Consider the following 22,650-nt stretch of genomic DNA (forward strand, 5'->3'; position numbering starts at 1 on the left):
TTCACAATCATTTTTTTAACAAAGTAATCAATCTTTTTTTCCTCCGCCATTGAGATCTGTCCCAATGCCTGAATAAAATATTTTGCACTTCTATTACTTTTTTGTTAAGAATATCTGTAGAGCATGCCATCATATCGGAACAGGTTTTAATCAACCACTGATATGCTTTTGCCTGATATACAAGTTCATGATATTTCTTTTTACGATCAACTTTAATGTTAGATTCCTGAATTTCACCTAGTCTATGAATCAACTGCATCAACTTTTCACTTTCATGTTCGTCAATATCTTTCCTATTGGGACTTCTCGCCATCTTCCTTCTCTTTTTCTTTGGCGTCTCAAACATGTCTATATCTGATCTCTCAGGCTCCTGATCAGAATCTTCGGCTGACATAGAATGCATTGACAGCCTTGACAGATTGAGTTTATCCAGATCATCTTGAAAACTAAAAGGTTGGGTTATAAACTTTAATGTTGATGATTTAAAATTAAAATCTGAAGATTTCTCCTTTGTCTGTTCTGTTACCTCTTTATCTGGGTCCAAAAAGAAGTCAGCTAGAGTAGACTCTAAGTTTGGATTGTACTCCTCATTATCTGACTCAGGGTCAGCTGTGATTGACCCAGTAGTTGAACGTAATGCTTTGTTCAATGTTTCTAATGGCCTTAACAAGGCATCTTGTGTCTCAGGTCTTCTGGTTCTATCTGAAATAAATTAATGAAGAGCTGCACTATAAGCACATGATACGCCTGTTGCCCTTTTAGCTTGTCTTTATGCTTTAAATGATTTTTTGGGTACATTAATTAGGCTGTTCTCATTTGAAATGTTTTACATTTGTCATTCCAGGGTCTTTTATAGCTTAATGTGCGGGATGGGCTTTGCTTATTGTTGAAGGCCATACGATGACCTATAGTTGTTAATTTTCTTTTAATTTTTGAAAGGTAGCTTAAGTCAACAGATATAAACAATTCACCAAAGTTTCATCAAATTTTGTGAAAGTGTTTATGAGTGATTGTCCAAAAAATGGAAAATCCCCCCTTTTCAAGTGTAAAAATTCATAACACGGAAACGTAAAATCTGAAATTTATAAAAATCAAAAGGGCGCATACGTCAATAGTTATAAACAATTCACCAAAGTTTCATTAAAGTTAATGGAAGCATTTTTGAGTTATTGTACCAAAACTGGAAAATCACCATTTTTTTAAGGATAAAACTTCATAACATGGAAACGAAAAATCTGAAATTTATAAAAATCGAAAGGGAGCTTAAGTCAATAGATATAAACAATCCACCAAAGTTTCATTAAAGTTGATGGAAGCATTTCTAAGTTATTGTCCGAAAACTGGAAAATCCCCCTTTTTTTAAGGATAAAACTTCATAACATGGAAACGATAAATCTGAAATTTATAAAAATCGAAAGGGAGCTTACATCAATAGATATAAACAATTCAACAAAGTTTCATAAAAGTTAGTGGAAGCGTTATTTATTGTCCGAAGTGTGGATGATGAATGGACAGACGGACGGACAGACGGACAACGGTATACCATAATACGACCCGTCTTAGACGGGCGTATAAAAATGAAGGCTTTTCACAAATTTCTGCATTTCTTTCTTTTTTGAAAAGTACACAATTGATGATTAAAATTTAAAACAAGAATGTGTCCAAAGTACACGGATGCCCCATTCGCACTATCATTTTCCAAGTTCAATGGACCGTGAAAATTGGTAAAAAATATAATAAGGCATTAAAATTAGAAAGATCAGATCATAGGGAACATGTGTACTAAGTTTCAAGTTGATTGGACTTCAGCTTCATCAAAAACTACCTTGACCAAAAACTTTAACCTGAAACTCGCACTTTCATTTTCTATGTTCAGTGGACGGTGAAATTGGGGTCAAAAGTTTAATTTGGTTTTAAAATTAGAAATATCATAAGTAACATGTGTACTAAGTTTCAAGTTGATTGGACTTCAGCTTCATCAAAAACTACCTTGACCAAAAACTTTAACCTGAAGCGGACAGACGGACGGACGAACAAACAGACGAACGGACGCACAGACCAGAAAACATAATGCCCCTCTACTATCGTAGGTGGGGCATAAAAAGTTTTAAAAACTTACAAAAACATCACAGCCATTATTGTACTCAGTAATTCCAAGATCTTCAAAACTGCACGCACACACAATGTGTTGAACAGAGAACTGTTCTGTTTAGTTGCAAGTTGATGCAAACTATAATCTAGAGCCTGTGTAGCATACCTGTTATCTATAAATTCATGATAAACTACCTTGACCAAAAACTTTAACCTGAGAAAGAGCTGTTTCACACAATCTCATTTTCATGTTCAATGAACCATGAAATGTGGACCAAAACCTAAATTTGTAGTAGTTTTTAGAAATTCCCAATCATAATGACTATGTATGCAAAGTTACAAATGGATGCAACTATAACTTCATGATAAACAACCTCGACCAAAAACTTTAACCTGAGAAAGAGCTGTTTCACACAATCTCATTTTCATGTTCAATGAACCATGAAATGTGGACCAAAACCTAAATTTGTAGTAGTTTTTAGAAATTCCCAATCATAATGACTATGTATGCAAAGTTACAAATGGATGCAACTATAACTTCATGATAAACAACCTCGACCAAAAACTTTAACCTGAGAAAGAGCTGTTTCACACAATCTCATTTTCATGTTCAATGAACCATGAAATGTGGACCAAAACCTAAATTTGTAGTAGTTTTTAGAAATTCCCAATCATAATGACTATGTATGCAAAGTTACAAATGGATGCAACTATAACTTCATGATAAACAACCTCGACCAAAAACTTTAACCTGAGAAAGAGCTGTTTCACACAATCTCATTTTCATGTTCAATAAACCATGAAATGTGGACCAAAACCTAAATTTGTAGTAGTTTTTAGAAATTCCCAATCATAATGACTATGTATGCAAAGTTACAAATGGATGCAACTATAACTTCATGATAAACAACCTCGACCAAAAACTTTAACCTGAGAAAGAGCTGTTTCACACAATCTCATTTTCATGTTCAATGAACCATGAAATGTGGACCAAAACCTAAATTTGTAGTAGTTTTTATAAATTCCCAATCATAATGACTATGTATGCAAATTTACAAATGGATGCAACTATAACTTCATGATAAACTACCTGGACCAAAAACTTTAACCTGACGGACGGACGAACGGAGGCACAGACGGACGGACGGACGAAGGGAGGCACAGACCAGAAAACATAATGCCCCTACTACTATCGTAGGCGGGGCATAAAAATAGGTAAAGAAAACCTGAATTGAAACTTAAATAAAAAGAGAATGTGTCAATATGGACATGAAGGCCCTCGCTCAATCTTTGCAGCTTTCCAAGTAAAAAGGGGCATAACTCTAGACTCACAATGTAAAATTTTGATGAGAAAAACTTAAGTTAAAGTGTGAAAAAGAAAATTGAACGGACAGTCACAGGTAACACTTAATGCCCCCATTGCCTACAGCAGGGGAATAAAACAAAACAATAAACACATATATGATACCTGTACTCAAAGGTATCAATCACAACAAAATGCTGGAAACCTAATTTTTAGGAATATTTTTATCAGTTTCAAATTTTCAGTTGTTTTTTTCTTGGCTTCTATGACAGGGAATTATTTTATATTTGTCTGCAGCTTGGTAAATTTGAGTTGTAGAGTGTAAACCATTTTTAGATCGGCCATGCAGCTACTTCTTGTTTGACAATAGTTTGAAAATTTTAATCAATTTAACCCAGCAACACAGGTCCAGATCTAGTATTTGTCTTTTTGAAAAGAGATAAGAGATAAAACATCATCTCATGGTACTAAACTAACCTCTTTTATAATGTGCTGCATTGTATTTCTTATCTTTATCAAACAAAATAAAATCTTCAATGAATTTCTTTGTGTCTTTTATATTTCTTGATTCACTGTAAGAAAAAAAATTGTTGTACATAACAAAAAATATAATTCTATAGGAACAATGCTTTACTCGTATTATTAAATTCCATGTTCAGTAAATTTCAAAATCTAGCCTGAAACTAATTTAGCATCTACTGTTGGCCACAATTTTATAAGACACCATCCTCAGCCAAAACTGATTCAGGGTCAAACAGACAGACAGAATGCTATCAGAGTGCAGTTCACTGTTTATCCCAATATATCTACAATAAAAACATTAGGAATAAAGGAAAAGGAAACAGAAAGGCAGTGATTTTAACCATACACTGACTGATCTACTGGAATTTAAATATCAAACCAAAAACAACAGTACAAATATCTTTAACAACTAAACTGAAGACCTGTGCAAATTTCCTATACCTTATATACTCTATTTTCCAAAGTACTAAAAATCCAATCTTTTTGTCTATGCAAACTGATTATCTTTCCAAAAAATCACCAAATTCTTTGATTTTCAATATTTGCAGAGGCATGATTTGATTAGAACATAATGCCCCTACTTGCCCTATCATTTTCTGGGAATAAAAGAAATAGGAAAATTGTCTGCCTATATTGACTAAGCTTGGCTTGAGATTCATTCATAATTGAAGAGGTTAAAAAAGTATATATAATTTATCCAAATGTATTGTTGAAATATTCAACCATCATTTCTGTCCCAAATTTCATGTAGCATTGATATCACCTTTCAATACTTATAGATTATTGTTAATCTTTTCAACGAGATTGATTTTCTCGCTTGAGACAGTACAGTACGGCCAAAGTGAGAAAAGCAATCGAGTTGAGATGACCAATTATAATCTGTTTATCGCTTTTTTACCTATGAAGACATTATTAATTTCATTGACAACGCACGTGCACCCTTAAATTCAAGCAATAATTTTTCATTTCACTCAACTATGCTGAGAAAGGAAAATTATCAGTCAGCAAGATCAAAGGAAAGTTCGTAAAATATCAATAATAGCCATTATTACAGACAATATCTGACAAAACTCATGGTGTGTCCTACAAAGAGTAGTTTGACATTCAAAACATCAATGAAGTTAAATTTAAAGAAAATCTTACTCAGAAATATTTGTTGTTGCTGCTTTTATCTTCTTAGAGATGTGTGTTGTCCAGTCAGACCATACAAACATATTGTATTCTGAAAGAAAAAAATTTGCAAAAACAGGGAATATTCAAATATATCTCCTTGCTTCTCAAGATCAAACGCACAATTGATGGATCTTCAGACAGTACTTACATTAATTTTCTAGAGGAAACCTGCTCAATTCTATTTATTTAATTTAATTTCTATAGAATACCATATATCTGTCTTGTATAGACTTTCAAAATATTGATTAATTGTTGTTTGTCCAGTAGAAGATATTTCACACATGTTCAGGAAGAAAGAAAATTAAAAGATCCTACAAAAGGGAATACCAGAATGAAGAATGGCAGGGGATTTTGAATGGCACTTGTAAATAAGGGTATATAGGATAGGAACAGAACTATATTATATCCTTTCAACAGGCCACCTATGGACCTCTGAAAAAGTTGTTGGGTTTTTTACTTTATGTAACAAAATATTAAGACTCTTTTTACAACATAAGGATAGAGGTGTTTGCTTTTTTGAAACATGTAAACTCACTATTATGGAAAATGTTGTTCAGCTCTACTGCAATATGTGACAACTCCCTGAAAAGAAAAATCTTTTATTTCAAAAACTTAAGCATTCCCGTACATTGAAAAGGCTTTTAAGTCACAAAAAAATCTCTTAAAGCTGTTAATCTTATTCTACCTGAATTTTGTTATGTTCAGAGAGAGAGAAAAAGATGTGGTACTAACCATCAATCTTTGGTAAATGTCTTTTTAGCAATCATTGATCTTAAAATCTGACTAATTCCCTTTACTAAGGTAACAGTATCACAAATGGCTAACAACTTATCCTTCAGTGATATCATTTACGGTCAATTAAATTTTTGTATTCTTGTCTTTCATTTCTGCTAATGTGTTTTGTCTATATGCCTGTGTGTGCTTCTTTGTTACATATTTGTGTTTTTGTAGTGATACAGATTATAACGTAATGTTGACTGCTGTACCCCTAGGGACTAAATTTTCGGCTCTCCCTTGACACCATTTGCAAGTAGGGTTTTGAGGAAGCGATGATAATGATAGTCCATCGGAAGGGGACCATAAATGGCTGACCCGTGTTAAGAGAGAGCCATATCTCTTGCACGTAAAAGACACCCTTGTAGATTTTGAAAAAGAGTAGGCTAATGCCGCTACAAGGCAGCACTCGCACCTGCAAAGTGGACAGGATTAATATAAGTTGCAAAACTTGTTTCCAAATCCACTATAAATAAATATGTTTGAACTAAAACTAAACTAACAAGGTTTAAACAACCATTTTCTACATAAGAAAATGCCTGCACCAAGTCAGGAATATGACTAATTGTTGTTATCAATTTGTTTGATGTGTTTGAGCTTTTGATTTTGCCATTTGATTAGGGACTTTCTGTTTTGAATTTTCCTCTGAGTTAACTATTTTTGTGATTTTACTTTTTACTGTTAATACATTTGCTATGTTTTAATTGTTGTGAAAAATTCATCATGGTAATTCTCGCATTTTGATTATTTTTAAAAGAATTATAAAACAGCATTTTTCTCAATATTGCATAAATTAAAATTGCAATTTAGTCTAAAATGACCAAATCGAAATAATAAATGCACGCAATTATTTTGGAGTTTACAGTAACCATTAAATACAAGAAGTTGTCAGATTGGCAGCAATTTGATTTTCCGCATGAAATGAATATCATATTTGCAAATTAGGACCCCAAACCGATCAAAACAAATAAACAATTTTGGTCAAATCATCTTACCATAAAACAGCTTTAATAATTTTACAGTATAACAGATGGGAAACATCTTACCTTTCAGTTGAATCATCTAACCCTAACAATAGCTGTAGCGTTGTAACAATATAACCCATGGCTAACATGTCATTATATCTCCTATCATCTTCTTTTCTTAGCTCTGGCTGTATCAAATTAATAACAAATCCATGTAGTTCACCTTCAAAATTAAATATTATGTATGTTAGACATTGGTACCCCTGCCATTATAAAGGCCATCCATACTATTAATGCCATTTGTTCTTTATAGAATAACTAGTGTAAATTCAGAAATAATTGCGAAATGTTTATTAAAATGAATAATGTAACTGGGTAAATATTACAATTATAAGATTCTTGTACTGTATGCAGATTTTCCTGAAATCACAATAATCAATCTTGCATTCTTGTCCATTTCCCAAAAATTGCAATAATAAATAATTCTGAATTTACAGAAATCAAAGAATTCAATACATACCAGGTAAATCTAACATAACAATGTACTTAGACGTCAGAAGTTGGAGTGACACATCAGGAACATCGTTCAAATTCAAGTACTGTATCAACTTCTCTGTTTCAAATTCCAGGTTTTCATACTTTAAAACAGTCTGAAAGCAACATGTTTACAATATCAAAAGGTACAATTCATACACTAATATATTACATAATGTAAAATGACTCAATGAACAAAATAAGCCACCCCCAATCAAAGGCCTTAAAAAGCATGAAAGCCCTTATTTAGACCAAAATATTAGTTCTAATTAAAAAGTAATCATACATAATCTAAATTCAACTATACTAAGGAAAAAAGTATCAAGAAAATAAAAACAAATTTCACATTGGCAGTTACCATCAACACTAACCATAACAGAAGTTTGTATATTTCAACTTTTTAATTCATAGCGGATTGGAAAAGTATGTCCCTTATGTGTGACCAAGGAAACTTAATATTTGAAGAGATTATTTAAAAAGATTTGGTTAAGCTTCTGTACAATTATTTTGTTGTTCCTTGGCTGCAATCAATGTTTCAACAAAGGAAATTTGGATGTAAAACTCAATACATTTGGCATTTTCTTCTATTATAACATAATTGGGAATGACTAATACATTTTTCTGTCGAAGAAGAAATAACCTTAAAGATGTTCACCACATTGTTTGGAATAGATATAATTCTTAGTTCCATTTTAGAGGATATATCATGAAAAAAAATTGATGACGTCAGGGTACCAAGACAAAATTATGTCTATGAGCTTATAGACAAAAAACTTTCAGCCAATCAGAAGATGAATTACATCCAATATTAAATTATGGTTATATCAAACATGGTTGTAATTAATGTATATTTTTATTCTTATGCATTTCAAGCATTATATTGGGAATTTGTTTATACTCATCTCATAATTCAAAGTAAAAATGTATAGAAAAGCAGAAAATGGGAGTCATCCAGATCAGAAAGGCTTGCATATTTTATAACTCATAACTGTTGAGATGCTGACCAAATATGAAATTATTTTGTTCCGTAGTATTTGAGAAATATGTGAACTTCATTCAGTATATTCTACCTCATTTGATATATTTTGGGAATGAGTATCACATAAAAGTAATTGGAGAATTGGTAAAATCACCTATAAGACAATTTGCCACCACAATAAATATTGTCCGTTTTACACTGGTCTTGGATATGCAAAATTTGTTTTTTTTACTGAAAACTCTTGACAGATAATTTTACAATAAACGGTACCAAACCCTATTTGTGAATAAAAAGTAAAAGACAATATCAGTTAAGAAAGTCAATTAAAAAAAACCTGATTTTAAAGAATTATACTTTTTAAATTTTGTTATAATCTGAAGTTAAGTTGGTGTTATATTAACAAGGATAAATTTGATTTTGTAAAAACATGTATGTTATATGCTATCATAGGTGCATGGGGATGCTGTGATTGATGCTTTCAAAAAACCTAGATAAAATATTTATTTGTAATATTAACATACTGTAGAGAATGTTGGCCCATCCTTTGCACAGAACTTCATATCTGTAGGTAATAATGATGTTGCTTTGTAATAAGGTATTTCCTTTTGGTCTGCCCATCTAAAAAGCAATTTATTTTTAAAAATTATTTCAATAATGTTGTAATTTCTTATTGTTGCTTAAAATATGAGAAATATCTTCAAAATAATTTAAACTGGAGTTATTCTTTATTTATCAATTACTGATTCAGGTGTTTGTTTGTGTTAGTATATATTATATTATGGATACACTAGTAGACAATATTACATCACAGCTGTCATGTATGCCACCACATTAAGGCTGAATTATGAATCATTATAAAAGATAAATAACAAGAATGTGTCCATAGTACGCGGATGCCCCAATCGCACTATCACTTTCTATGTTCAGTGTCCCCTTAAATTGTGGTCAAAACTCTAATTTGGCATTACAATTGGAAAAATCATATCATAAGGAACATGTGTACGAAGTTCCTAGTTGATAGGCTTCAACTTCATCAAAAACTAACTTGACCAAAAACTTTAACCTAATCGGGACAGAAGGACGGACAAATGAACAGACAGAAGAACAAACAAACGAACGGACACACAGACCAGAAAACATAATGCCCATAAATGGGTCATAAAAACCAAATAACCTGAGTAAAATTTGCAAGATTTACCAATTATTAGAGATAATGGGCTCCAAAGTCTTTTTTTAAGGAGATAAAAGACAAGATAGGAAATTGTGCATATCACAACAGCAAAGTTTGATTCAAACTTGCTAAAGAATTTTAAACAAGATGAGAAGGTGGTTATTATAAATCGATTATTGTGAATCCAAATTTAGCTTAGAATTTTCAAAGGACAAAATCAAATAAAAAATTTACAAATGAGAAGCCCAAAAATAGCTGTTTTAAAAATAAACAAGAGGCTCTCAAGAGCCTGAATCGCTCACCTTTGATTAAATCTTCCATCAATGATTATTTTGGGTTTCAATTTATATAAATTGTTCTTCGATTCTGTCATATCTTCTTCAAAAGCAAAAACAAGAGTGGACACACTGAAATGTTTCGTTTGTCTCGTGTTCATAATATAATTTATGATGAAAGTATAAAAAAACATTGTATACTCCAAGCATTAAATTATTGCTGTTTACAGTTTATCTACATCTATAATAATATTCATGATAAGAACCAAAAACAGAAAAATTTCCTTAAAATTACCAATTCAGGGGCAGCAACCTAACAACAGGTTGTCCGATTAATCTGAAAATTTCAGGGCAGATAGATCTTGACCTGATAAACAATTTTACCCCATGTCAGATTTGCTCTAAATGCTTTGGTTTTTGAGTTATAAGCCAAAAACTGATTTTACCGCTATGTTCTATTTTAGCCATGGTGGCCATCTTGGTTGGTTGGCCGGGTCACCAGACACAATTTTTAAACTAGTTACCCCAATGATGATTGTTGCCAAGTTTGGTTCAATTTGGCCCAGTAGTTTCAGAGGAGAAGATTTTTGTAAAAGTCTAAAGATAACTAAGATTTACGGAAAATGGTTAAAAATTGACTATAAAGGGCCATAACTCCTAAAGGGGTCAACTGACCATTTTGGTCATGTTGACTTATTTGTAAATCTTACTTTGCTGAACATTTTTGCTGTGTACAGTTTATCTCTATCTATAATAATATTCATGATAAGAACCAAAAACAGAAAAATTTCCTTAAAATTACCAATTCAGGGGCAGCAACCTAACAACAGGTTGTCCGATTAATCTGAAAATTTCAGGGCAGATAGATCTTGACCTGATAAACAATTTTACCCCATGTCAGATTTGCTCTAAATGCTTTGGTTTTTGAGTTATAAGCTAAAAACTGCATTTTACCCCTATGTTCTATTTTTAGCCATGGCAGCCATGTTTTTTGATGAAATGGAAATTAAAACACAAACTTTATTCTAGATACCCTAGGAATCAATCAGATGAAGTTTGGTTTGAATTGGTTCAGTAGTTCCAGAGGAGAAGATCTTTGAAATAGTTTACGACGGACAACGAAGACGGACGGACGGATGACGACGGACGCCAAGTGATGGCAAAAGCTCACATTTCCTTTTGGAAAGGTGAGCTAAAAAGTTAATGAATTTTTTATACAAAAATTTTAGGTTTACCAAAGCAGTTTCAAAGAAGATATAGAAATTGGGAAAAGTTACATTGTAACAGATAGGCTTATTATAAGATAACAAAATGTCAATTGATACCAATAGCTTATAGTGTTCCTTTAACCAGTTGAACTTAAAATGAACTAACCTTATAATATCAGATAGTGTAACAAGATGGTCTGTATACAATGTTCCAATATAACAGAAACATAATGTCTTTAACATAGTCATGAATTCTACACTTCTCCTCATGTATCTTATCTGATTAGGATCAGAGCTCTAAAATAACAAGGATATGGATTTATAAAATAAGTCATAATGGCAGAAGTTAAAAAGAATATATGTGTCAACAATACACTACAGACACTATAACCAATTTGCACTTTCACAATTCCATGTTTTGTTAACGAAGTCAAGAGCATGAATTGACATGGATTTTAAACCGTATACTGTATTGTAAACATCCTATACAAAAACTTTAAACTCAGAATGAACTGATTTTATACTTTTACGTTTCTGTGATCCACGAATAGTGAAATTTGGATGACAAACAGACCAGATAACATAATGAACCTCAACGACTGTAGGTATGGCATCAAATAGATTATAACAAATGTACAATAAAACTTAAAATGTATTCTTAAAAATCAATGTCAACATATTATGATAAGTATTGCAAATTTTTTTCAAACAATCTTCATGAAATAAATGGATGATGATTGCAATACAGTGTCCTAACTAGGAAACAGCAATTCCAAATCAAAATTGTGTAAAATCATATTTTTTGGTTTCATCTGCTATTCAACTAGAATAAGATTTGGATATGTAAATATTTTAGCCTCGAGCATCACTGAAAACACATTAATTGTCATAATGCACAACAAAGTTCAAATTAAATATATATGTAGTCCTAAATAAGATGTTGCTATGTAAGTTTTAATACATCTCCATTGTCAAATGGTCATGGCTATGCAAAAGCTGAATATAAAATTATCCCAAAATCAACTTTAAATTATATACATTTTGTACTCTATTGAATAAGAAAATATGGAACTTTCTTTTTTAACAATTATAAAAAAAATTGATAGCCAACTCTTCTATAATGTTTAATATAATAAAGCCAGATATTAGAAAAATAAATTAGTAACCTCCTCATCCTCATCTGAGCTGTAATCTGGTTCTTCTGCTACTGCTTGTTCTGTAGGGTTGTCTCCTTCATAAAACTCCTCATTTTGTAAAGCAGTCATTAATTTTTTATTCTCCTAAAATAATATTTGATATTTATAAAACACACTAACAGATTTTTTTTACACACATGCATTCATTGCTTTTCATTGTAATGAACCAAAATACTAAACCACTCTCTCAATCTTCTGCTAGTTATATTTAGTCTAGTAAGGTTCCCTGTGTACCTCATAACACAGGTGATGGCAGCAAAACTATATAGTACCTATATTGTCTTTCTTCAATTGTACTTTATTTGACTTTTTTTTACTTTTTTGATTCAAGTGTCACTGACAAGCCTTTTGGAGAAGAAGGGCATACACAATTTCAATCCTGGTATCTGTAATGAGTTCATTAACAGTATATCCCCACATTGTTTGTGAATTGGGGTATCACTTAAGGAAAACTATCTTTTTATTCAATTATAAGGTAGCCAAAATAAAAAGATTTTTTCTTATTTTTTAACAACTCGAGATTCAATCTATACCAAGTTTTAACATAATTTTGTGTAATTCTGAACATCTGTATTAAAAAATCATCAGGTATTAATTTTTTAAAACAAACTTATTTACAAGATCTTTTTCAGCTATCTTTTTCGAAACACCATACTTCTTTTTCCAAGTCTTCCTAAACTGTACTGGTTGAATATCAGGACACTCTACTGAGCCAGGATATCTTTCTCTGTTCAATAAGGTAAAAATAATTTATATACAAATAATTCTTCAAGCAGGAGCATGCATACTCCAGTCTTTTTTTAAGAAAGATTAAAGCTATGTTTTTTTTTTTAGGTTAGAAAAAAAATGAAGATCCTTATCAATGCTTCATTAGACATGCAATATTCTTCGCTACACCCCTTATAATTTTTTAACCTGCCCCTGTTTGCATAATACTGTTACAGTATCTATTTTATCAACAGCACATACTGAATAATTGATGAGTTTTTAATTTGCAATTTTCATTTATCTTTTCAAAATTTCATATATTATTATACTGTATTCATCTTAAGCTTTTCAATGCATGTCAAACCGTTGATATTTTAAATCTGATAAAGGATATCTTGTTTTTAATGTTTTACCTTTGTCTCATATGCTTTCTCATAAAGACATCCATTTTGTTTTCATCTTCAGGAAAAGCTGTACCAGTCTTTGATAGGTAGTTACACCAGAGTTGTAATACAACATCCTGAAATATAATATTAAAGTTTCAATTAATGGTCAAACATAAAAAAAAGATTTATATGCACAATACTAAAGATAGCTCACATCTCAAACAACATTTTCAAAAACCCTCAAGATATGTTTTTCACAAGCATCAACTATACAATGTACTATAATGGGAAAACCAAATTTAGAAAGTCCAAATCTGATTTGAATTAACAATCAAATAAGGATTATCTCACTTCTTGGGAAGTATACTGGTATAACATGTATAAATATTGGTTTCGCTGCAAAGCAATGGAAGGATGTCTTATAGAAAACAATGTGCTACTTTAGTTAACAAAGATTTTCAGCTGTATAGTCCAGTTTCATAGGAAGTTTTTTGGAAGACAATATACCATGAATAATTGTTATATTTATATAAGCCAAATATTATCTTTTTAAAAAAGAAAAGAGATTAAATCTCGCTAGTTGCTGACTCTTTATTTATCTTCATTGCTGCAGGTTAAATGGAAGTAATTAAAAGATGACTGGTGCAACCTAGATTTTATAAATTAAAGATAATAGGTAGAAGTAAAATTACTTTCTGCTGCCCTGGTAATCATGGTAATTAGAAAAACAAAATTGAAATAGTAACAAAATTGGAGGAAACTCTCTGTGTCAAGCAATATTTTCTGTTCATAATTAAACAAGTGGTGTTCTTCATTCCTACTATTTCAAAAGTACGGAATCGTTGAGTATCATTAAAAAATGCCATTTTTCTATTCTATCAAAAAAGCAGCAGCACCTGTTGTGTTTTGCAGCTTTATTCAAATTCAAAAGTGTTAATAATTCAGAATTTTAGAGTTTTATCAACGAATCAGTCATAGTAAAAACACAACACCAAAAAGGCTACTATAGTCGCCTACGTAAATAATAAGTCTTTTAAACCTGCAAAGCATTTCTACTTTTAGAAAAGGTAGATAACCCTCTTCAAATTATAATTTTAGAAAAAAAATCCTGATTGTAGAATTGAGTTTGTGGAAAGGGCTATACCCATCTCATTTTTTTCTGAACATGTGCATTTTTTCCCCCAAGTATTTTTATTAATGTTTTATCATGTCTTATTCCAATAAACATTAGTTTATTTAATAATTTTGACTAGAACACACCTGTGAAATCACGGGCATTTAAAGCGTGGTTTATAGTATACTGTTGTAGAAGATTTTATGACTGGAGAATTTCAGGAAAGGTATCAAGAGTCATAGGTACTTGGGGAATGACAATTTCTTTTAGCCCTCCACCTTTTTTTCCAAAATCTGTTATATCCTATGACTTAAAAATCTATCAGGTGACAGAAACAATACCTGGACACCTTTATTTTCGTTTTCCTCCCAAAATAACTCAAACAGAATAATCATAAGCTAGGATGACAAATGCGAGTATGCATGTTACCTATAGGACACAGGAGTATGATGATTAATTTATTGTGGAAAGAAAAGAAGCCACACACAAAATGAGGTCTTCTTGTTTAATAGTATAGATAATGCTCTAGTGTATGATATCACTTACCTTAAGTTTTGCAGAAGCACCTAACTTGATCAGTGCTTTAACTTGTTCTCTTATAATAATTGTAAATGCTTCGAAGCTGTGCCAAGGTCTTCCTTTATTTTCTAGATAGGGTAACAATAAATAAAACACCATTTCAAATTGACAATACAAGTTATTAGATAGAAGCAAGACAGATTTATATAACATGGAATTTTACAAGGCCGCACTCACATCCGCAAAGTGTAAAGGGATTAACATAAGTTACAATATGAGTTTCCCAATCCACTGTAAATAGACCTGTTTAAACTAACATGGAATTTCTTACACATGGCAGCAGCAGTTCTCATCATTTTAAATAATCCTCTCCTTCCTGAGTCATTCTATCTTTTACAGTAAAATATTATTAAAAAGCACAGGTGAAATTTTAAGTTTCATGACAAAAATACAGCTTTTATGGCTGATTCACTTAAATGTCTCCTCTCATCAACACAAAAACTTTAATTCAAATAGCAACTATCAAATTCTAAATTCTATTTGTCAGAATACTCACCAACTTTTTTCTTTCTTTCTGATTTCTTAGTAATAACTGACGATACATTATAAAAGGTTCCCCCGTCTTCTCCTTCCTCCTCTCGTCGTAAGTCCTGTAATCAAAACAATCAATTGAATCATTTGTCATTAAGAGTACCATAATCATTTCAAGGAAACAAAAGATATGAGAACACCAAAAAAAATCCTTCTCTTCTTACAATATAACAACATCAGCAACAAAAAGAAACAAAGTCATCATGAAAAGTAAAAAAAAGAATAAAAAGGACAGGTCAGACATCTTTTCAGCAATAAGCCATATTCCTGCATTCCTCATGGTTTATTTATTTAACATCCCACATAAAAATTATATATCTCTCTATTTAAATTCTAACATCTAATTATTAAAAAATGGCAGAATAGAATATTTCCAAAAATACTCAGATAAAAACTGGTCCAGAATCCAGATTTGTATTTTTGAAGAAAAAACCCATACCATGATGATTATTTCAAACCTACACATTCACTTTTTATGATCCTTACTTGTGATTGTGTCATACAAATCTGACAAAAGTACAACCCATCTCTTTCATCAAAATCTGTCCCTTCACATTCCTGACAAACTGGCATATTTCTATTTCTACAAAAGATAAACGAGGGTTCATATGAAGCCATTCTGGAATTGTATTGTTTTGCTAGTAAAAAAATATTCTATTACCGAAAAACCAAAAATCACAGGAAACCTTTTGTCCTAAATGTCTTGCCTACCCTCTTGCTGATGAGAGTTTTCCCCTTTAGGTTGTGACTAACGGTGAATAATTATTTGACATGCTCAAATACATTTCAGATGTGACCATGCAGTTCATAGTTAGCAATTATTGGGTTTCTCTTGTTGGTAATCTGGATCACAATACACTTTTCAGTATGGAAATTCATCTGCCATAGGGACTCCCACTTTTGGATTGTGCTTAGGCCTTGTAGTGTCATTGTTGTTCTTGATCTTTCTATAAACTAAGCATTAAATTGGTCATCTGCAAATAACCTTACCACAGAAGTTGTAGTTTCTGGCTGTTCATTTGTGTAAGTCAGGAGTAAGAGTGGTCCAATGACTGTTTCCTGTGGCACACCTGAGATGATGTCAGGGGAGGGATTTAAGCCCTTCAAGAAATACAGATTGGGTTTTGCTAAAGGAAGTCTTGAAACCACTGCAATGAGAGTAATCCTTGTACCCTGTAATTGTCAATGTTATCGATGAGTCTTTTCTGGGGCACTTTGTCAGATGCTTCGAAGGAATCTAGCAGGCTGATGTCTGTCTCAGGTTCTGTTCTCCTCTGGATAAGTTCTTGCCAATTTCATCAAGGGTTATCAGGTGGGTTTCGCAAGATGGTTTTGCTCTGAACCCATGTTGATGGTCAAAGTGACCCATGATGGTGATGTGAACATTATGTTCCAACAGTTTACAGCAGATGTATGTCAGCTTTGTATTTTTAACCTTGTAAAGAAAACTGTAAGAAGCTCAGGATCCATAATTTCTGGTAAAGTCACATGATAGTCAGGTGTTCGGTTGTCAAAAGATTTCTGGTAAAGTATAGTAAGGTACGGTCCTGATACATATTTTAATGGAATCAATATGGCAATAAGTTGAATCTAATCATGTGACTTCCATCACTATGTGAACAAAATGTAGGCATCATCACTTCCAATGTAACATAAAATATTGTCCTCCATGAAATATTGTCTGTCAGACAAAATTTCCAATAAAATATTGTCCACTGACATTATTTCATAACGAAATATTGATCAATATTGTCCTGGACAATATTTCATTAAGCAATAGTGTTTTTGTCCATGAAATTTTGTCACCTCCTTCTGGACAATATCTCACTATGAAATTCTGTTCATGACAATACTTCACTATGAAATACTGGCTTTGAAAATATTTTTTAATCAAATTATTACAAAACTAGCAATAGTACAAATCATGCAGCATGCACATTTTTTAAATTTATAACTGAAATGGTTTTGTTTAGCAAGGAATCTATAGTACTCATTATAGTGAGTTTCAAATTTGCATAGATACATTACAAATGGTTAATTATAAATTAAAGAATTGTCTTACGTATATTTTTCATTGTATTACATTATAACGGTACAAATATAAGTAATGCACTGACAATCACTTATTTTGTAAATATATACACAGGCACGTGTCGCAGGAAAGAAAATCCTATATATACCTTCTCTTTAATACATGAATATATGTTGATAACCTTCCCTTCATGAGACAAAATTCCATGACAATCAGTCTATGAATTTATATTGTCTCAATACTCGCACAATATAACCAAAATACATGTATAACCTCCCTTTAACAGGACAAAATTTCATAGTAATCACCTGTGAAATATTTTCTCAATTTACACAAAATATAACCTTCCTTTAACAACACAAAATTCCATAGTATTCATCTGTGAATTATTGCCTATATACAGACAAAATTTCACTATGAAAATTTGTCCTTTTCTGGACATATTTCCATAGACAAGGACAATATTTCATAGGACAATATTTTGCTTGACACCAACACATGCTGAGCAAACGGTTGAAAAAGTTTGAGTTTATATGGCACAAAATATTTGGGAAATCAAAATCTAATAAGATTATCACCCTCCCTCAGTTGTAAAGTAATCAAAGATTACGTACTTACAGAACATTTCTATTCTATCCTACAGAATGACGATAATGAAAGTGCTGGAAACTTTTAATAGAGCAAGGATACAGGTGCACCTTCTTACTGGTAAATGACGTCAGAAAAGGCATGCAAAATTGACGATCTTTCTAAGTTAAAGACATGATTTCAGAAATAGTGTATCCCGTCACAAGTTGAATACATATGTTGTAACATGGTAAGATTTTGACGCAATTTACAACAATCCCTTTTCCATTGTGGCGTCGGATAAGTATTTTATGACCTCAAAATTTTAAGGAACCTGTGTGATATCCAGTAATGACAGACAAATAGCGATAAGGGGTATTCAAAATCAAATATATAGTTATCATACACCTTATCGCTATTTGTCCGCCATTACTGGATATCACACAGTCCCATAAATTTTGACGTAACAATACAAAATATCTGACGCCACAATGGAATAGTGATTGTTGTATGCGTCAAAAGTTCAAGCGGCCGGGTCTGCCGGGATACACCTTATCACTATTTGTCCGCTATTGCTGGATATCACACAGGTTCCCGTAAAATGTTGACGTCATAAAACAAAATATCTGATGCCACAATGGAAAAGTGATTGTTGTTGACGTCAAAAGTTCAAGCGGCCGGGTCAGCCGGGATTAGCGATAAGGTGTATTACTATTAGCGATAAGGTGTATAATTTTTATAGAGCATAATTGCGCTGCCTTGTAACACAAAGGTCCTGGGGTTCGAGTCCTGGTGGAGACAAAGATGATTTTTATGTTGAATCATGCGCTCAGAGTTTTGTTTAATATCAATGTTTATGTTATTATTGTGTGTATTTTTTTTTAGATAAACCATGTGCTCCCCCTTTTTTAGTGTTTTGCTCTCTCTCTCTCTCTCTTTGTTTATTGTTATCAGACTTCGTTTAGTCAAAGAAAGATCCATGTAGTAGAAATAACTAACTCGAACAAGCACGGTTATTCTGCCTTGTTCTTCTTTATAAATCTTTGTTTACAGCTGTTTGCTGTCTGCTACAAGCAACCTGTCCAAAATCTCCCAGAAGTCATCTGTGAAAATGGTTGATGATTAGTACTTCCGGTTGAAAATGCACGATTTTTAGAATAACATGGACAGATTATTCGATATTAGCAGGTTTAAATATTTTATTTTTGAGTTCTCAAGATAGTAATAGTTATATGCATTGTATGTAGTTCACAAATTTAATGTATGGTGATTTGTATTCTTTATTTCGACATGATAATGTATGGCTCAGTAGGATTTTCTATAGACGTACCACAGAGTCAGTTCTATATTTTTTATAGACTACTGTTAATGACTTATGTATTGTAGGTTTCAATCTAAATCACTTTATGTATGGCTATACACATAATATACATATAACACATCTTTATGGTTCATCACCTTGGAATATCGTAGGGATAGGAATGATATGAGAGGGTGATAAAGGGTTATTTTCGTGCAACGTTTTCGGCCTTTTCATTTTACGTGTTTTCGTGATTTTGTGTTTTATTTCTCGTTTTCTCGTGTTTGGTTCGATGTGTGTGCTTCGTATTTCCCCTTATTTATTTTCCGTGTTTCGTGTCGGTGCTCTTAATTTCTCGTTCTTACATTGTTCAGCATTTGATTAAAAAGTGAATTGGAAGTAACTCAAAGTCAGTGAGTTATAGTACCTTTTGAAACTTGTGTAATATAATAGAAATTGATGTATATTTTTACCATTCTACTTTCTATTGTATATGTATGCTATACATTTTGTACATGTAATAAAGTCCATCATAATAATATTTTTTCAAATCAGATGCAAGTAGCATACGCTTTAAGGTGACCACAAGGTCTTGATGTCATTTACAATGTCTACATGATCTCCAAGAACGGCTGTGTAATAACTTCTGGTACTTTTTTTCTTAATATTTATGATTTTATTTCTTTTGCTTCGTTTTTCCGGATTTTTATTTTTCGTGCTACGTTTTTGCGATTTTTATTTCACGTGTTTCCGTGTTCCGTACCCCCCTTTACCACCCTCATATGATACAAGTGGGTCTCATTGGCTGATTGGGGTCTAAGCGTGACGCAGGATTGCCGATTTTTTTGTAAGCGTTACACGTGAAAGTCAAATTATTGTGCCGTGAAAACGGGAAATAGGGTCTAGCAGGACACGAGAAATTACAAAAAATAAGAATTGCTTACGATCATAGTGTAAGCGGGATACAAGAATCTGACAAAACAGTAAGCAGAATCCAGCATCAGAACCCCCCAATGAGATCCCCATACAAGTCTACAAAGCGTTGCATGGTATAGATGACATCGACTGGATGAGCCTATTTACTTTAGCACCATCTATTATACTAGGGGTCACTCATTAAAACTTTTTAAAAAACAGTGTAAGACTACACATAGACTAAATACTTTTTCAATTAGAGTAGTGGATCAGTGGAATAACCTGTCAGATTTAATGGTGTCGGCAAAGACTCTGAATAATTTTAAGTCTGCATTAAATGGCGAAAATTGAAACCCATATAAATTCATATGTTCGTGTTAAGTGTTTCAGCTGCGCACACCTAAATAAGTATAAGATAAAGGTATAAAGGTATACAACCTTTATCTTAAACTGTCATATAAGTTTGGCTATTGCTGCAAGAACCCCTTTTCTTTAGTTTTAAGGGGGTCTCATTTGGGGAGGGGTCTGATACTAGATCCTTCTAATTGCTTTTAGTCCGATTCCTGTATCATATTCATCGTTGTAATGATAGGGCTTGTGATTTCATATGTCCGACTTGATTTTATCTCCTGTTTTCACCACAAAAATTATCAGTTGACTTTCACTTTTCACGCTTACTTAAAAAATCAGCCAATCCTTTGTCACACTTACACCCCAATGAAACCTACTTTTAGGATACTTTCATGATAATCTTGCTCAAGTCAATAAGTCCCAAGTCGTTCCGCTACATGTAGATTAGTCCATATTTATAGTTGATCTGTCCTCAACTTAAAAAGATACATGTACATGAAGGGATAAAAATTATATTATATGAAAAAGAAGATATGGTATGATTGCCAATGAGACAACTCTCCACAAGAGACTAAATGACACAGAAACTAACAACTACATTGTATAGGATTGTATGGCCTTCAACAATGAGCAAAGCTGATACCGCATAGTCAGCTATAAAGAGCCTTGAAATGACAATGTAAAATGTTTCAAACGAGAGAACTAACGGCCTAATTTATATTTATACAGAAAATGAACAAAAAACAAATATGTTACACATAAACAAACGACAACCACTGAATTACAGGCTCCTGACTTGGGACAGGCACATGAATAATTATATGGCGGGGTTAAACATGTTAGCAGGATCCAAACCCTTCCCTAACTTGGGACAGCCACACAGTAATGTAACAGTACAAAATAAGAACCAACTTTAAAAATCAGTTGAAAAAGGCTTAATGAATGAGGTGGATACAAATACAAACACTACACAGAGTGGATGTGGCCGGGTACTTATATCCCAACAATAACCAAAAAGATATATATCTAAAGGGATTCTGAGATAAACATACAAATGTAAATAAAGTACTAGCTAGTCTTCCACCTGTCACAGGTGTCAGATACAATATGTCAAGCTCTTAATTCTCCTTAGCCTGTAAAGGTTGTAAATACATTCAAAAGAAACAATCAAAGATCTGAAAAAAGTACTTCCTCTTGCCATTTATATAAAGTCACCACTAAAACCTTTCTTTTTTTAGGGTCATTAACTAGTACATGGAGTTAGTAATTTTGTTGTTTTGAGGAATTTTTATGATGCATCATCAAATTTACATTTATAAGAAATGTTATAAATCTAAAAAAACAGTTTGCTCAGGTGCAATGTATATGAACTACAATATTCTACATTTTTATTTTTCAGATTTCCTGATCCTGGATCAGTTGTTTTGACGATTTTTTATTTCCCGTTTGGACTTGTTCTAGTTATTATTAGATTATTCATAGCACTTCATGGTTTGTTGGTGTCATGTATATTGCCAAAGTCAGCTGCTACCAGGTTTGCTTATGTACATTACACATACACATATCAGATTCCTAGCTACATGTAGCCCAATTATTGATATAATTCAATGGATTGAATGAACATGAACATTAAAAATTATTTTTTTAATATTATCCTTCAGAAAAAAATATAAAGGGTAGGTCTATCACAGCTGTATGGTGCTGAGAAAAGGTAGAGGGGAACCCAGAAAGGGAACAAGCAAGCTGTATATAAAGCTGAGACAACTCAAATTACAAAAAAAAACAAAAAAAAACAATCAAACAATAATTATGAAACTCAACTAACATGACTAATAAAAATTTTCATCCAATACATCGACTTATATCAATATTGGACACTTTTGAAGAGAAAGCCATTACCAAGTATGGTTATATTGTAGAACTGCACTTTTATTAAAGTACAACACTTGCAGAATCAAAATCAAAGCCAATAGAAA

The 22,650-nt window shown here is 32.2% G+C and overlaps 2 protein-coding genes across 2 annotated transcripts in view; one reads left to right on the plus strand and one right to left on the minus strand.

Moving 5' to 3' along the window:
- Positions 1-19,218, minus strand: LOC143073022 (TATA box-binding protein-associated factor RNA polymerase I subunit B-like). Its single transcript, XM_076248243.1, has 15 exons — positions 19,108-19,218; positions 15,996-16,092; positions 15,475-15,568; positions 14,946-15,046; positions 13,313-13,419; positions 12,810-12,918; positions 12,162-12,275; positions 11,162-11,292; positions 8,863-8,959; positions 7,349-7,478; positions 6,910-7,051; positions 5,625-5,671; positions 5,060-5,138; positions 3,872-3,966; positions 1-702 (listed from the first exon to the last, which is right to left on the minus strand). The coding sequence occupies exons 2-15, from the start codon at positions 16,080-16,082 to the stop codon at positions 8-10; spliced, it is 2,028 nt and encodes a 675-aa protein (XP_076104358.1). The 5' UTR covers positions 16,083-16,092; positions 19,108-19,218; the 3' UTR covers positions 1-7.
- The window catches only part of LOC143073024 (lipid droplet-regulating VLDL assembly factor AUP1-like), a 28,272-nt gene continuing 24,806 nt past the window's right edge, over positions 19,185-22,650 (plus strand). Inside the window, exons 1-2 of the mRNA XM_076248246.1 lie at positions 19,185-19,296; positions 22,074-22,208. Of these exons, the coding sequence (XP_076104361.1) occupies positions 19,271-19,296; positions 22,074-22,208 (161 nt within the window). The 5' untranslated portion in view covers positions 19,185-19,270. The remainder of the gene's footprint in view (positions 19,297-22,073; positions 22,209-22,650) is intronic.

This window comes from Mytilus galloprovincialis, chromosome 4 (assembly GCF_965363235.1).
Source record: "Mytilus galloprovincialis chromosome 4, xbMytGall1.hap1.1, whole genome shotgun sequence".
In the NCBI taxonomy this organism is placed as follows: Eukaryota; Metazoa; Mollusca; class Bivalvia; order Mytilida; family Mytilidae; genus Mytilus; species Mytilus galloprovincialis.

Coding starts and splice junctions, on each gene's coding strand:
- LOC143073022 (XM_076248243.1), bottom strand. CDS start 16,082: ATGCCAGTTTGTCAGGAATGTGAAGGGACAGATTTTGATGAAAGAGAT. Junction 11,293..12,161: donor GCTCAGATGAGGATGAGGAG/GTTACTAATTTA, acceptor TTGTTATTTTAG/AGCTCTGATCCTAATCAGAT. Junction 703..3,871: donor TGCAGCACATTATAAAAGAG/GTTAGTTTAGTA, acceptor AATTTATTTCAG/ATAGAACCAGAAGACCTGAG.